The 17,774-nt window shown below is 36.0% G+C and overlaps 1 protein-coding gene across 1 annotated transcript in view; it reads left to right on the top strand.

Moving 5' to 3' along the window:
- LOC107680131 (kazrin-A-like) overlaps positions 1-17,774 on the top strand; it is a 46,447-nt gene that overhangs the window by 9,541 nt on the left and 19,132 nt on the right. Inside the window, exons 3-4 of the mRNA XM_016475906.1 lie at positions 6,644-6,727; positions 17,330-17,521. Of these exons, the coding sequence (XP_016331392.1) occupies positions 6,644-6,727; positions 17,330-17,521 (276 nt within the window). The remainder of the gene's footprint in view (positions 1-6,643; positions 6,728-17,329; positions 17,522-17,774) is intronic.

Genomic DNA, 17,774 nt, shown 5'->3' with positions numbered 1-17,774 from the left:
TAGTGTTAACAAAAGCAAACATGAGATAAAAACGCATTTGGTGTGCCAGCATGCCATTTTAGTTTGAGCTCTTTTATTGTGACTCTTTTATCGTGACTTGTGCCCCACATCGCAAGTGCAGTGCTGAACCAAATGAGCAAGTTTATTATGTCAGAAAAGCCATACATATGTGATGCAAACATCAAAATATTAGTTTACAAATCATGCACTATGGCATAAGTGTTTTAAGGTCTTAACTTAATGTTGTGTAAGGAACCACATAAAAATAAGTCTTTATTAATCAATAATCTGTGCAGATGTGCCTGTAATCATAATTTGTTTAAAAATAAATAAGTTGTTGGTGTTTTACTTCCACTAGTATTCATTTCAACTGGAAACTGCAGTGAATTTTATGTATAGGTATGTTTTTAGAGTTTAGCAAAAATATACCAATGGGCCGGTGCTGGTCGAAACTGTTTGTCTTTTGATTTAATCTAGAGAATAGATCCAAGAAAGGCAGACTATCAGTCTAACACTTTGATAATTATTTGCAGCTCCTAATAAATGCACTGTTCAGCTAGCCTTAAAATTTTTTCTTTTCCACTTGCGTTCATTGCTTGTCAAATTTTGAATCCCTTATGCAGCACATCCATACGCTGACTTCTCATTTATCACAGTTACAGTATAACACATTGGGCTGAATCTCTGTGAAAGTGTGCGTGGGAGAGGGTGTAAAGGGGCAGTCTGCTCAGCCTTTGCACACCATAGTTTTAAACTTCTCAATGAACTTCCTTCACTCTTATGCCCTCACACACACACACACACACACACATTTATATATATATATATATATCATGGTTTACACAAAAAATATTAAGCAGCACAATTTTTTTCAACATTGATAATAATGAAAAATATTTGTGAATGAAACTTGTGAATGGTGCATAATCATTATTTTCAGTTATCATCATTTTCATCATTATTATCAGTAAATAGCTATCCTGCTCTCTATTCAAAAAGTCAAAGTGGTTAAAAGCTACATAGAATATTATTGCTTGTTGTTTAATATGAAGGATTGTAAAGGTATCTACACGCTGCATCATAGAACGCTTAGAATCTAAAGGGGAGTTGTTTTTAAAGGGGAGTTTTATGAAAGCTACAGTCTGTCATGAGACCACATACTGAGAAAATGTTATCTTTTGCTGCAACGCACTCTGCCGTAGGCATCCATTGAGCAATGAGAATCCCAGACATGCTGGTCCAGTACCACATTTTTTTTTCTCCATCCTTCTCTTTCTTTTCTTTCTCTCTCTATCCTTCTGTTTTCTCTCTCCCCGTCTTTTTCTTTCATTTTCCCCCCTACAGGTACCCACGTTCGTGCTGAACTGATGAAAGCTGTAATCTTACATCTTTACTGCTGTGTTGGTGATGTTTGGCTATCACTGTTCTGAAAGTGTTCAGGTCACCTGACAGCTGCATGTCCTGCTGCTGCTCTAATGCCCTTGATTGAGGCTATTTACTCCTCAAGAGCATTACAGCTTGTCTGATCTCTGTATGAGTCACATTGCATGAATGTGTGTGTGGCTGTATTCAAACATTATAAATCACGAGTGTAGTCAAAATCTGAAAATAATGTTTTACCTGCCAAGGGTGAATTAAGAATTTACCAGTCATGAATGTTTTTTTTTGTGCCATGAAACTGTATGTGGCATTACATTTATAGAAAAATATATTTTTTGTGGAAAAAAATATGGATAGGTCACTTTTAATGTACTGTACCACCTACCCTAAACCTAACCAATAGTGTTAACAAAAGCAAACATGAGATAAAAACGCATTTGGTGTGCCAGCATGCCATTTTAGTTTGAGCTCTTTTATTGTGACTCTTTTATCGTGACTTGTGCCCCACATCGCAAGTGCAGTGCTGAACCAAATGAGCAAGTTTATTATGTCAGAAAAGCCATACATATGTGATGCAAACATCAAAATATTAGTTTACAAATCATGCACTATGGCATAAGTGTTTTAAGGTCTTAACTTAATGTTGTGTAAGGAACCACATAAAAATAAGTCTTTATTAATCAATAATCTGTGCAGATGTGCCTGTAATCATAATTTGTTTAAAAATAAATAAGTTGTTGGTGTTTTACTTCCACTAGTATTCATTTCAACTGGAAACTGCAGTGAATTTTATGTATAGGTATGTTTTTAGAGTTTAGCAAAAATATACCAATGGGCCGGTGCTGGTCGAAACTGTTTGTCTTTTGATTTAATCTAGAGAATAGATCCAAGAAAGGCAGACTATCAGTCTAACACTTTGATAATTATTTGCAGCTCCTAATAAATGCACTGTTCAGCTAGCCTTAAAATTTTTTCTTTTCCACTTGCGTTCATTGCTTGTCAAATTTTGAATCCCTTATGCAGCACATCCATACGCTGACTTCTCATTTATCACAGTTACAGTATAACACATTGGGCTGAATCTCTGTGAAAGTGTGCGTGGGAGAGGGTGTAAAGGGGCAGTCTGCTCAGCCTTTGCACACCATAGTTTTAAACTTCTCAATGAACTTCCTTCACTCTTATGCCCTCACACACACACACACACACACACACACACACACACACACTTCAGAGAGTGTCATATTCCACCTGCTTTGTTAGTATGGAAGATCTAGAGGAGCTGACAGGACAGTTTTGCCTCTCGCTCTCTCTCTTTCACTTCTGTAGGGCTACAAAACAGAGGAAAAAAGTGAGTAGCAGCTTTGTCTGTGTGAAAGAGCAAATGCATTTGTTGTCATTTCCACTGTGACAGTTACTAACCCATGAAGCATGTGAGTTTTGATGTTCGTCATGTAATATGATCAGCCAAATTTGAATGTGCAGCCATATTTAAACGTTTATGTGACTTGTGATAGGGTTTCAGTTAATTTTTTGCTCTGTTGTAAAAGAATGCAGTTGTGTTTGTTTTATAGCATGTAGCGTAGTACTTTGGGATACAGTTTTGAGCATCTGTGTGATCACATGTAGTTTTGAAAATTAAATTTGTGCATTATTTTTCAAGCAAATCATCACAGTATGTTAAGAAGTAGATAAATCATAAACATTTTGTGTTAATGTTTGAGTTGTAAGGATGCAGTTTGTGTGTGTTGGTGTTTGCCAGTGTTCACTATAATGTTAAACACAGATGTCGAGAGTGAGCTTATATCTGTTTACCGTTTGGCATCAGAATGACTGGATGGGGTTACCAGCCAGAAAGAGAGAGAGAAAGTGTGTGTGTGTGTGTGTACTGTGTGTGCATGTGTATTTGCTATTTGCAGCACTCAAAGATGATATACTTCTGAAATAAACCCTGTACCCTGCCTGCAATGAGGTTTAAGAGGTTACAGCTAGATGTCAAACTCTGTCTGGACAAACTGGAATTTTTTGGTAAGGGTTTTATATGCATTTTGGATCACAGACATTATACTCTGCAGTTACAGACTTTAATTCAAAACCCAACGTCTTACTTGAAGTCCTGGGCCAAAATCAATTTTCCAATATTTAGGCTGTTAAACCAGATGTGTTTATCATTGCTGTGCCATCTGGACATTATTTTACTGGGATTCATTATAGAAAAAACTCTGCACATGCATGCGTACTGATCAAGGAGAAGATTTGGGCTGGCAGAGTTGTGGCATTAAAGCTGGGAGGTTAAAAAGGCTAAAGGCTTTATTAAAAGTACTGACAGTTTTCACGCTGGTCTCTCTACACTTTAAAATCTGCAGTGCATTCAAATTCTTTCTTTCTTTCTTTATATATAAAGCACAAGTGATCGCTTGTCATTCAGGGAATGTACAAGGCCATCAGCACAGCTTAATGGTGGCTTTAAACAGATCTCTCTTTCACTGTTATTAACTTGTTTGTGTCCCATGAACATCTCATTCAGTGGGTTTATTTTGTTGCTTATGGCACTGCCAAGCTTTTCTTTTATATTGCATTAATAATTTCTCTCAAGTCTCGAGTCTCTTAAGTGGTTCACGCAAATTTAACCATCATGAATAAAGTCATGGTAAGAACTGAATAGGATGTTGTAATGGTTTGTTGTTTATTGTAGGTACTCCATTTTCTGTTAAGCCCCATTCCCGAATCCCAGGACAAACCTATTTCATTCAAGTGCCTCTTAACCTTCAGTCTTTGTTGTTGTTCTGTACAAGCGAATGCAGCAAGCAATTTTTTTTTTTTACATTTAAAAATTCATGTATTTGCTAGAGAAAAAAGTATGGGCTCCATGTTTCTACATTAGTTTCTTTATGATAACCAGATACAGTCCATTGTAAGTACATTACTGTATACATTTAGCTAGTTATAAACTATTTTTTTAAATACCACAACAAAAATAATTTTCTATTACAATCACTTGACTTAACTATTTTAATTAACTATTTGAAAAGTTAAATATTAAGTAAACATCGCTTTAAAAGTAAAAAACCAGGAATAAAACAAAATTACAAGCGATTGCTTTTCATTATATCTGTAGTGGGAGTGGTTAAAAATGTCATAACTGCTTATTCGCTAAACTTAGTGTGTAAATTTGCATTAATAATCTGCCTATTATTATTATTATTTTATACCTACCATTATTAACATCACATTATATGCAAGTTTACTGTAAAAAAAAAAATTTAGTTTTTTTTTTTTTTTTTAGATTTAGGGTTTTTGTATGTAAAAGCTAAACATTACTGTATAATTGATGGTGAAAAACAGTAAAAGGGCATTCTCAGAAGTCCCAGCGTGACACATAACATTTTATTTTATATAAAAGTTTTTGAATTTTTTAAATATTTGTTAACAGTAATGCACATTAAGGTGTTTTGTGTTACATTTGATGTTATTTAGTTATTATTTATTGCATTATTCTAGTGACATGTGTTGGTGTTTTGTCTTTGTGTGTAATACCCTGTCCACCATTTACCATGTTTTAGGCCAATTACAGTGACCTCTAATTCTTTATATGGCTTTTTTATTTTACCAGCTGTATTTGATGGTTATCGGTACATTTTAAAGTAAAAAGCACATTTTGGTAATTCATAATACCTGAAACATTGTCATCATATTTATTATGATGAATTTCTGGAAACCACAGTTGGATTTATTTATTTTTTACCATAAATGTAACAGGACATTTTTTAAATACCGTGTCAGTTGCTGTTTTCAATTGACGTAACCTGGAAAAGTATTTTGCACCACTAGTGTCTCCTATTTCCAAATTTAGGCCCCTCTGATGACCTTCTGCCTGAAACGGGTATATGAGTATATGAGTTTTGGGCGCTGTTACCTTGGCATCAGTTGCTTAGCAACCCCTGGTCAAGTCCTGAATCAGTTCCAGACGTTCTGTCAGAGAGACAGAGGAGTTTTGACCCCTGAATGAGACATTTCAAACTTCATACCCTCACAGAGCACACAAACACAATGTCAAATCTGGTTGGTGAACCGATTGCATTTAACCACTCTCCAGTCATCCCAGTTGGTTCCCATGGCGACGGGATGCTTATGATTTACAATGTGAATTCATGTGCTTTAGAGGATCTCTCTTCAATGATTTACAGAAAGACCGAGAACGAAAATGTTCAAATTCTGTATTTAAAATGCCTTAGCTGTGTTTGAAGTTTTGACAAAGACATTTTCCTTCTGCTGCATTTTGTTCTTAGTTAAAAATGTCATTCCTCCCTCTCACTCTCTTTTAACTTGTTTTTGTCTCTCTGTCTGGGAAACAAAACATTTCATCCATTCAACATCGATCTGTTAAACTCAGCATGCAGAAGAGCCCCAGAAACAGGGAGCATTTTTCACTCAAATTGCTATGCTGAGAACATAATTTGTACCAAAAACATTGTACAAAATAAAAAAGAAGCATTTTTTCCTAGTGGTCTCAGACTTTGACCCCACTTTATGTAGAGAAACGGTCTTTATATAATGCTGTAATGCTTTTACAGCTTAAGGGTTTGAGAAAACCTAACGAGAGAATGATAAAAAAGGAAACCAGACATATTAGCACTAAGCACTTTAGTGATTTTGTCACTCACAATCACAAAATCAATATTTTTCAAGTAAGTGTGTGTGGAAGTGTCTTAAGTCGCTGACAACTGAAGAATCTTATCACGCTCATCTGAAGGATGTTGATCTTTGACACTGTGGCACCTGCCGAACAAATTCTCTGTCGGTGCTGAAATTAAAATTGAGTGATGGATGATCAGAGGACATGAGGGATAACATCTTCAGAGAGAGAGAGAGAAAAAACACATTTCCCTTGCAGAATAAAGCCGGTGATTTAGTTTTATAAGATTATGCTCACTTTAATTAGGTAAAGAAGCTTTCTAAGCATTGAAATCTATCCTGAAGGTATTATAACAAGCATCCAGTGGCTGAGCCTCTATTCTGTCATTGATTTGTGTGTTAAATGCAGTTCCTTCTGTAGTGAGTGGTGTGATATTTCAGCCAGATTAGAGGTGAGATACACTGCAGCTTATACCAGAGGTCATTCAAGCTGAACTTTAGACATTTATTTAGCTAAAATGTGAATTTCCAACCAAATGGAGCGATCGTAATGAAACCAGAAGAGTGAATCCTGCTCAAACACACAATGGTTATAAATCTAATGTTATGTGTCTCTGTGTTTCTCTTTCAGATGCACCGGCGCAAAGACAGAAAGCTTTGACAGAGCTTGGTCAAAAAGATGACGTTGCTGTTCACGAGACATCATTAGATAAAGGTAAGAATAGTATACACGCTGAAAAGCATGTAAGGAAGTCCAGATAAGCACAAATACTCTCGCACCACTAAAATGCACCACTGACTAGTGGAATGAAAATGAGTGTGTGTGTCAGATTGAAACTCCGAGTGATCTATGAGGCTTCGCCTGAGAGATAGTGGAGAATTTTCCTGAGCCAGAAGATGAATGAACACACACACACACTAGTCTCAACATCAGGCTGCACATTTAAAGGAATAGAGGTTTTTGCAAAATCATAAGCTCCAATCTGATTGTTTGGCTTGGTCTGGGAATTCATTCACATTTTCACATGACATCACACCCTTGCAGGAACACCCACATGGAAGACAAAACAAGGCTTTCTGCCACTGACCACCAGTTCTTTTACGAGGTTTGCATTAGTAATGTAGTAAAACAGTGATATTTAAAGGCCAAATTCAGTATACACCTTATTGATGATGCAAAGTTTCACATTGAATGTTTTTTTTTCCATAGAAAACCATTATAAAGAAAACACTTAACCATTTAGCACATTGCGTTCATATTCCGGGCTCATCTGCTTGCCTGTATAAAGTACGCATCATCAATAAGGTGTTTACTGAATTTGATCTTTTAATATGACTGTTTTAAAGGCACTTTAATGTTTATACATTAAATGGTTTAGAATGTCTGAAATATTGTGGCGGGTGTTTTATATGTATTTCAAATGGCCAAAACTTGCATTTTGTTCACATATCTTAGTTTTATTCTTTTGAGAGGTGATCTAAATATTTATGGATTGGAAACGGATGGAAAATTGACAGGCTTGTGCTGTAGTTCTATGGATGTTTTGCCCGCCAGGTCTTCGAGCCAGTCATGTGACTGAAAATTATGAATTGGGATACACATTTTAGTCACACTTTATTTTAAGGTCCAAATCTCGTTATTAATTTACTATTAACTATGACTTTTGCCTTATTAAACTTCTAATTACTGCTTAGTAAGGTAGTTGTTAAGTTTAGGTATTGGGTAGGATTAGGGATGTAGAATATGGTCATGCAAAATATGTGCTTTATAAGTACTAATAAATTGCCAACATGCTAGTAATATGCATGCGTATAAGCAACTAGTTAATAGTGAGAATTGGTCCCTATTGTGTTACCCACACTTTTTACAATACTGTTCAAACGTTTGGGGGCAGTAAGATTTTATAAATGTTTTTGAAAGAAGTATCTTATGTTCACCAAGGCTGCATTTGTTTGATCTAAAATATAGTAAAAACAGTTAGTGTGAAATAATATTTTGATTTAAAATAACTGTTCTATTTTAATATATTTGAAAATGTAATTTATTTTTGTAATGATGAAGCTGAATATTCAGCAGCCATTATTCCAGTCTTCAGTGATCCTTCAGAAATCATTCTAATATGCTGATTTGGTGCATTTTTTCTTATTGTTATTCTTATTATCAGGTTTGAAAACAGTTGTGCTGGTTAATATTTTTTTCCTAAAAAGTGTTTTTTCAGAATTCTTTGATAGAAAGTTTCAGAAAGTTTAAAAGAACGGCATTTCTTGCAAATATAACTTTTTTGTAACAGTGTAAGTCTTTGTCACTTTTGATCAATTTAATAGATCCTTCCTGAATAAAAGTATTCATTTCTTCTAGGGCTGAATGATTAATTGCATTTGTGATAATATCGCGATATGAAAAAACGTCTCAGGTTACTTATGTAACCATGGTTCCCTGAGTAGGGAACGAGACACTGCGTCCTCTAGGGGTCGCTATGGGGGGGACGTCATGGCTGTCGCCGGCCAACGAGTTGGTGTTTTTTCAATGTATGCTTCAGACACGGGTCACGACGAGGCGTCTCCCCCCCATAGCGACCCCTAGAGGACGCAGTTCGAAGTTCCCATGAAAGGGAAAGTGATTTTTCAATCGCAGAGGCTGCAATTACACTCGGTCACTTGACACGTGAGAGTAAAGAGGTGTGTTCGACTTGAAGATCGATCGGTTTATGACATCAAAGTAAGGCGAGGGAAAGCATAAGGAGACATCCGCTCTCTTATGAAGCATCAAGTTGGCACGCTACAGTGTTGCCAAGTCCGCGGTTTGGGGAACCCCTCCAAAAAACGTGTATTTTACTCCCTGGAACGCGGAAATTTTTAGCGGTGGACCCCCCTCGAAACGCGATTGGGCTAGTTTTGAGTAGAATTAGGCGGGTTTTGTTGTGAAAACCTGGCAACCCTGGCACGCTACAAGCGGAAATGTTTGAAAGCGTATGAACGTACTTCAAGCTCACATGAAAAGATATAATAAAATATTTACAAAAATGTGAGGGGTGTACTCACTTCTGTGAGATACTGTATATAATAAGGTAATATATATATTTTTATTTATTTATTTAAAGTCTGTCTACTCTAAAGTTAACAGACAGTGTTTAAAAAGTGCAGTCCACATGTTTACATATGTTTATTACAGTGACTTTGAATTACCTAAAGTAGTGTGGTAAAGCAACAGATTTGTTTTTATATTTCTGCAATCTACTTTAGTTTGTGTGATTTGTTACTGACTTTCATATTAATGTTTACACCGGGCTTATTTGTCAGCGCTTTATGTTGTCATAATTATTACATGCTTAGGTTGGAAGTTCAACAAATCAGTCAATATACTGTGATTGTAGTTGTTAAATAAAAATGTCATTCATATCAATTCATGCGTCACCTAATTTCATTTGTTTAATCTAATATTGTGTTGGTCATACTATACAATGATTTTTAGCTTGTCTTTGTTGAATAATACAGAACATAAAGAGCTTTAAAAATAATTGCTTATTAAATCGCAATCGCAATATTGGTAAAAAAAAAAATCGCAATTAGATTATTTTCCAAAATCGTTCAGCCCTAATTTCTTCCAAACAAACAAACCCCAAACTTTTGAACAGTAGTGTATATTTACTAGGAAAGCTCTTTACTAGTTACCTCTTTGTAGCAATGAGTGCTTCTGTGGAAGAACTGGTTAGTGGAGTTGTGAGCTGTGAGATTTTCTAGTAATTTCATCATTGTCTATACAACTTTTATGGGAACTGCTGTGCATTTGAACGAGCTGCCAGTTTGTTTTCTTGGGAGCTTGTTTGTTTGTTTTTTGGAGGGGTTGGGGGGGGACTTTTTTGCCTTTATTTTTACATGACAGTGGAAAGTACATGACATGACCCAGACTGAACCTAATTCCCTGTGAGCCGACAACCCTTATACATGCTGAGCGTGCGCACAGCTCTGATGCCTTGTTACTGTGGTTTTACAGCTTTACAGCATGTAAAATCAACTAAAAAGGTGTGGTTGGTGACTTTATGCATCAGTCAGACAACCTTTACCTATTTAAATGGTTCTTGGCCAGAATAAGATGCCATGTGGACCTGGCATTATGCTAGTGGTCCAGTCTGGCTATGCAAGACCGCACACGTTCACTCTCAGCCCTTCATCCTGTTTGCAATAAGTAATTTTTTCCTATCCTATCAAACAGGGAGAAGAAAGGAGAAAGAGATGGAGTGGTAGAGAGACAACAGATTGACTTACTTTTATAAATCAAAGGTTATACATTATGAATTAGTTGATTCATCATCTCCACAGAGGGATTGACTATGGCTGCAGTTCTTAAACAAACCTCTCCTCTTTTATCACTCATTTATTCTCTTCGTTTTTTCATTTGGTTCATATCATCAACTTATGTTGGGTCTTGTGCGTTTGTTTATTATACTTCATAGTGTAAATGCTGCTGTTTCTTTGACTCAAAGACTAGAGTAATGAGCTGTCAGAAGATGATGGCAGCCTGCATTTGTTTGTCTTTGGCTACGGTGTGCTTCGCACAGCAGTTAGCCACACTTTACTTTGCTTTGTGCAAGTGGGATTGTATGTTTGTATGTGTGTGTGTAATGTGTGTGAACTATGTTGACAGGTGTAGCGTGTGTGTGTGTGTGTGTGTTGACAAACCATCCTGAGGGATCTGTAAAATTTAGCCCAGTGTTGAAAAGCAGCACAGCTGCAATCAGGCCAACAGATTTTGTGTGAGTATAAGTTTTGGTTTGTGAATACCTGAGTGAATGTGAGTCTGTGTGTACATGTGACCCAGTGAGCTTTACAGCATTTGGGGTATTTCATGCCCAAAAATGCTGTTTTGGACTGGGACTGGGTCCCTTGCACACTTTTGAGACCCAGCCATTTGTGCAGGCAGCTCAACTTATACAGCATGATGCTGTGTATAAATATATAAATGAAAATGGCTGGCAAATGGTCAGACTACTACAAATCTGCCTGCCTTTTTTGGTAAGAGACATTTATAAACTAGCATATGGGTTCAGTAAGATTTTTAAAGAAATTAATTATTTTATTCAGCAAGAATGCATTAAAATAATCAAAACGAAAGTAAAGACAATTGTAATGTTACAAAAGATTTCTGTTCCAAATAAATGCTGTCCTTTGAAACTTTTATCCATCAAAGATTCCTGGAAAAAATGTATCACATTTTCCACAAAAACGTTAATATTAATATACTATTACTGTTTTAATATTACTATATAAACTGTTTTCATAATTGATAATAAGAAATGTGTCTTGTAATAATATTTAGCAATATTACAGTTTCTACTGTATTGTTGATCAAATAAATGTAGCCATGGTGAGCATAGGAGACTTCTTTCAAAAAATAAATAAATAAAAAATTCGTACATACCCTTAACTGTTAAATGGTAGTGTGTGCATCAAAAGCAACTGTACCATTATTAGGCTTATGATGTTAACATAGTATCATAATATTTAATAAAAAAAAAAAAAAGTTTATTATGGAGGTGTTTGTAACACATGTAAAAATTTATATGAACCCACTGTATCTCCAGTAAGAACACACATTAAACTGATATTTTTTATTGCTTTGATAATTTTATATTACTCAATAGGTATAATTTTTGAATGATATTAGTTGTTTTAGCTTTTTGGAATATGTGTGTTTACATTATAATTATCTGATAAATCCTTTTTACTATAATATAGAGGTTCCACTAAAGATTCAGACTGAAAAATTGGATCTTTAAAATGGATATGACTAGTTTTATATTTCATCACATCTATAATTAAAAATCTTAAATATTTATTTTAAATATTATAAAAAATATTATTTTAATATTATTTTGAATTTAAAACCGCAGAAGAGAAATATTGTAACATATAAAAATAAGGTTCAATTTGTCAACATTTGTTAACTTACATTAGTTAACATGAACTCATAATAAAAATACTTCTAAAACATTTATTATTCTTGTCCACCTTATTTTTCAACGTGGAAGTGAGCTGTTTTCTGTGAATGTGCGAGACTTCCAGTTCATTAGCCACTGTAGGAAAATAACAAGAAGAATAACAAAGTGCAGTAAACGGTAAAACTGTTTGCACTACAAACCAGTGTGTTCATAATTAAGATAATACTTTAAAATAATATGGTAAGATGCACCAGTTTGCAATATCAAGCAGCAAAACGAGCTGTTTTGTACAGCTAAAAATAGCTGGAAGCAAATGACACCAGAAGCCAGACACATTAAAATTACAAAATTACAAATTGCCTGTGGATACATTATTAAAATCAGAAGTTATCTAATAATATTATTTAATGGACTTAACATAAACTAACAATGCTAAACTAATGTTAACAATTAAATACTGTAGGAAATGTATTTCTCATTGTAGTTAACACATTAACTTACTTTAACTAATAGGATGTTATTGTAAAGTAATGCCAAATTATTTAACATAAAAAAATAATTTTTTGTAGTTCAACATCAGTTTTTATTCCAAATTTCTCACAAAGTGAAATGCTTGCAGATTAAATGCTTGACAGCATGTGCTGTGTAAGTGTCATCTTTCAATATAGTCTGTTACAATAAATTGAAAGACACACACACGCAAACTGAGATACTTGGATCAAAACTGATTGAGAAAAACAAGTGAATGAAGATGCATGCCAATACCAGGGGTTTCCTGTAGATTATTCTGAGAACTGTGTGTTAGCAGTTGATTGTTAACTTCTGTGTGTGTGTGTATGTGTGTGGTTTCCTCTTACAGGAATCTGGCAAGTGAGAGTGCTGTGTGTGTGTGTGTGTGTGTGTGTGTGTGTGTGTGTGTGTGTGTGTGTGGATTTATTTGAAAAGAGAGTCATTACCTGCTTGAAATTCTGCACCTTGACCCTAGATCCTTCCTTTCCTTTAGCCCTGTGTGTGTGTGTGTGTGTGTGTGTGTGTTGAACAGTGGTGTCAGTTGTAGCTCCTCCTTTTTAAGCATTTAAAAGAGGGAGGGCTGAGGACCGTTAATATCTGTAAACCAGTGGGAGTCGCTCCTGGCAGGTGAAGAGGGAGTTTGAGCTTTTGAATTTGGCTTGCTCTTGGATTCAGTGCAGGAGATAGTAGCTGAGGTTCTTTTAGTCTGGAGCATTTGACTTGGTGTAGACGACAGTGAGGGATGAGCGGTGAATGCGGGTGAGTAAACGACTGATCGTGAGCATTTCCCCTCAGGCTAGAGAGAAACGGAGAGCAGCAAGACTTTCTTTGTAGCTGCATGACTGGTTTCACTGGGAGAGGGTTTATGTGTGTGATCAGATGATGTATTGGCTGATTTGATTCAAGTGGTTTTCAAAGTGTGTTGTAAATGCAATGAAGCATCAGAATGGACCGTTGCATCATCAAGTGTGTTTATTTTCAAACAGACACACAGTCGCACACACACACACACGCAAGTTGTTAACAAATGGATATGAACTTTAGACTAGGTTAAAGTAAATATTTGCATAAATATATTTTTAGATGCTGTTGCAGAAGACAATTTCTAAAGGCTAAATGGTATGCACATAATAATAATAATAATAATAATAATAATAATAATAATTTTATTTAAAAGGTAAAATATTAGAATATAGTATTAGAATATTATATTTAATATTTTATAATAATATTTATATTATACAGTAACAAAATAATGTGCAATTTGCTTTCTCATTTTATGCTTAATACTAAAAATCTCTCTTTGTATTATTTGTATTATTTATTTGATTATTTTGTATTATTGCTTAGTCCTCCACTTCACACAGGACTAAGTAAATGAACATTAAGGCACTCCCACATAAACATTTCTTAATTAATAGTAGGAGGTAAACTTGAAAATGTCTTACTTCCTTAAATTATTTTTGTCAGTTACTCCACAGTATTGGATTGGGGACAAAATTGTTAAATCTTTTTTCTTGCCTTTTTTTACGTGTCATCAGCATTCTGTTTAATGCAGAATTAATTTGTGAAAGCCGGCAAAACATGCAGTGATGCAATGTCGTAGAGCTGTTTGCATCAAAATGCCCCACCTTCAGAAGATGAATAACACGGTGGAGGGACTGTGGGAGTTGTATTTTGCTGTGTTCGATACATCGATACGACGATGTATCGTCACAGAGATTTGAAGATACGAGTATTGGCTCATGGTACATGTGCAGCAGTGGACTGTGCTTAATTTGAATACAAGAACAACGTTTAAAATTGAGTAGAGAAGTGCGAGGTTTCTAAAAAAGAATGAATAGAGCATAATACTTAGGCTACAACAATGTTTAATCTGGCCGCAGAGGAACACAACTGGGTTGCCTGATATAAAGAGACGTAATCCCTGAAACGGAGCTTCCCACTTGCGCAATACGGAAATATCTGCTAAGTGTGCTACTTATCTTTGTCAACTTGGCAACCATGTGTACGCGCTCTCTCCACTGTTGATAAACGCGCTTGCTTTCTGAAAACACCGGTTAGCTTGCAGTTTAGCGATCTCCACTTCAATATTCTATTCTCAGAAAAGTGTAATTCATCAAGTGTTAATTTATGAGAGAGAGAGAGAGAGAGAGAGAGAGAGAGAGGCTACGTATGTATGAATTACCACCGTTTTGCTGTGTATCTCTATTAACGGTGAAGCTGTGGCTTTAATTCCTTTAGAAACAATGATGTTACAAGCTCCTTGTTGAGAAAGATAATGTAGCTCTTGAGTGATTAAGCTATTTAGTTGATAAAATTGCGGGACAGCTCTAAAATGTTTGTTCCTGAATGTCTGAGTGCGGCCGCAACGTGATCTGTGTGAGTGACTGAGCGTGTGTGTGCATTGATACAGTGAAGACAGCGCATTAGTTTAGAACTCTTCTAATTTTTATTTTTATTTTTTAAACGTAGAGAGTGTTAATTTGTGCAATGTACCTATGATGTACTGTGGTACACTTATGAAGGCCCTTCATAATGCATAGGTCAGATGCCTGCTGTGCCAATAGTTATAAATGGCACTATAGTATGCAGTGTTTAATAAACAGCTGTTTTACTAAATTCTTCTGAGGTGAAATTCAGTGCAGTCCTGTTCGTATCGTATTGTGGCCGTTGTATCGTGATATGTATCGTATCGTGACTTTGCTGGTGATACACAGCCCTATTTATCACACAGGACAGGCCTGGCATCACTTCACTCTACATAAACTGAAGCACAAGCTTTCCAGGACAGAAACACACACACACACAAGCCAGCAGTCTCTTTATTATCAAGTCCAAACTTCATGTGTATGATGCAGATGTTTATCTGATAAAAGGAAACTTTTACTGCGGACAATCACTGTTATTTTTTGAAATGCGGTTTATGGTGCTGTGAGAGATTCTGCTGTATGTCAGTGATCAGTCCTTCTCTAGTCTTCTCCCTAAGGCTCGCAGACTCATTTTATGGTTGACTACACTAATAGAATTAAACTCTTCAGAATGTGAATCAGATCGCTGCCCTTTTCTGTAATGTCCTCAAAGGCCAAAACACTCAGGACCCTTTAAATTAAATCAAAACATTGCATGAGAAGCCCTCAGATGCCTCTCTCTGTTTCTCTCTCCGTGTTTTCCTCTTTTATTTCTTTGTCACACACACTTGTCACAAAATGTATTAATGTCATTGCCTTGGTTAACAAATCATTAAACCAAGTGGCATTTATTTTAAAGAACTTAAGTGGAACTGACAGGAAAAATAGCTTAGTGAAGTTAAACTAGTTCTGAATACAGGTCCAGTGTCCCAATTGGTTTGATTTTTTTTTCTCTCTAATGCAATGAACATGGTTTAAATGGCATTTTTGGGTCACTATACATACATATTGAGCATGCAGGATCAGGCCTTGTTTCCGCTTGTGTAAATTAGCCCTGATATCCTGTTTTTAAAGGCACAAAAATAGCAAGCACAAAGAGTCCAGGTGAAAACTCATACCATACACTTATATAATATTGAACAATAAAAATTTTCTGTCTGGACAAGAAACTTCAGGCTAGAGCCAGCTGTAACCCTTCACTGAACCCAGCTAATCTTGAGTCACATCTGCATTCTAGAGGCTCATTGTTGGATTAGTTGATGCAGAGGTCTTACTGCTCTAATCCGTATAATACAGCCTGCCAGATCTGTAGGGCTGTCTCGTATCTGTTGACTGAAAGTAAACTAAAGCAGATTCTAGAGCTGCATTAGATGCCTGTGTCAAGACTTCAGCCTGTTCTGACAAGGAGGAACACCAGATGTTCAGGTTTCCTCACCTGTTTCAAATCCCACATTCGGAGCTAACCGTGATGTGAATATTTAGATTGTTTTACTTTTTAGACTCATGTGATCATCACATTGCTGAGAGAATAGAGAATGAATCAGACTTTAAATGAAGAGCTCACGTGACTGAACTGAACTCTTCAGAATTTGGCAACAACTCAAACAACCTAAACGCATCACATAAATGGCCATAAGCCAGACAGACACAGGTCAAAGCTCATTATGAATGCTACACACACACACACACACACACACACACACAAACACCTCACCGCTGCTGTTTTTTGCTTTATGATTTTATTCACACACTACTGTACATACACTTATCTCTTTGTGTAAATCCAGAAGTGCTATTTAAAAAGTTGAAGCACAAAGATCATCATAAGGGCAGTTCATGTTTGTGTGATTCTGTTGCACATATGCAGAATCATGTGTATATTTATGTATGTGTGATTTTTAGCTTTGTAGATTCGGTGTGATTTTGTCATCACTGAAGCCTTCTAAACAATTTATTTGACATTCCATCTCACCCTTTACCTATGCTTAGTTTCTATAGCTTCACTCTGCAGAAATGACAGGAATGCTCTCATGCTTGTGTCCCAACACTTGAGATGATCTAATTGCTTTGCATGTAGGAGGTATATTTGCATATTTTGCATGAAGTTTAATTGATGGAATACTTTGAAGGATTTTCTTTTCATACTTCAAATTATATACAATAGTTCTGGTCCTGGATGCCGATTGGCATTCCAGTAAAGCACTTTTGGCATATCGTGAATGTCTTTACTGTCACATTTGATCAATTTGATGCATCCTTGCTGTATCTTTATGTATTTATTTATTTATTTTGCTGTTGCATTTAAAATCCACTTCGCTCAATGCCACTTCTAATAACAATAATAGTAAATAGTTTAACAATAAGAAGCATTCACCTGTTGCAAAATAAACCAGGAAACCATCACAATGATGCATTATAATGTTAAATTATTCTCTCTCTTTGTCCCTTTCTCTGTAGTGCTGTTGCATGAAGAGGTGGTGCGTCTGCAGGAGGAGGTGTCAGTGCTGAAGCAGGTCAGGGAGATGTTGAATCGTGAGCTGGAGGAGACCGGAGGAGGCTGCTCCATGGAGCTGCTGTCTGTCTCACAGCTCCGCGTGCAGCTAACACAGAAAGAGCAGGAGCTGGACAGAGCAAAGGAGGCATTACAAGGTAGGAATGTATACCATGAGCCTGACCTTTCACCTCCAGCTCTCAGTCAGCGCTAGACCTGTCATTTTGAAATAAACAACAGACATACAAGCCCAGTGAAAACAAATACTGTGTTCATAAACTGTTCAAAATTAATCAAGAGTCCTTGATTAATTTATTGATTTAATTCATTTATATTAGGGATGCACTGATACCACTTTTTCCAGTACTCGCCCGATACCGATACTTTTATTTTTGGTACTTGCCGATACCG

Source organism: Sinocyclocheilus anshuiensis, unplaced genomic scaffold, assembly GCF_001515605.1.
Source record: "Sinocyclocheilus anshuiensis isolate Anshui unplaced genomic scaffold, SAMN03320099.WGS_v1.1 scaffold13, whole genome shotgun sequence".
Taxonomy (NCBI): domain Eukaryota; kingdom Metazoa; phylum Chordata; class Actinopteri; order Cypriniformes; family Cyprinidae; genus Sinocyclocheilus; species Sinocyclocheilus anshuiensis.
Note: the sequence above shows the minus strand (reverse complement) of the source record. Positions and strands in the feature narration are given on the sequence as shown.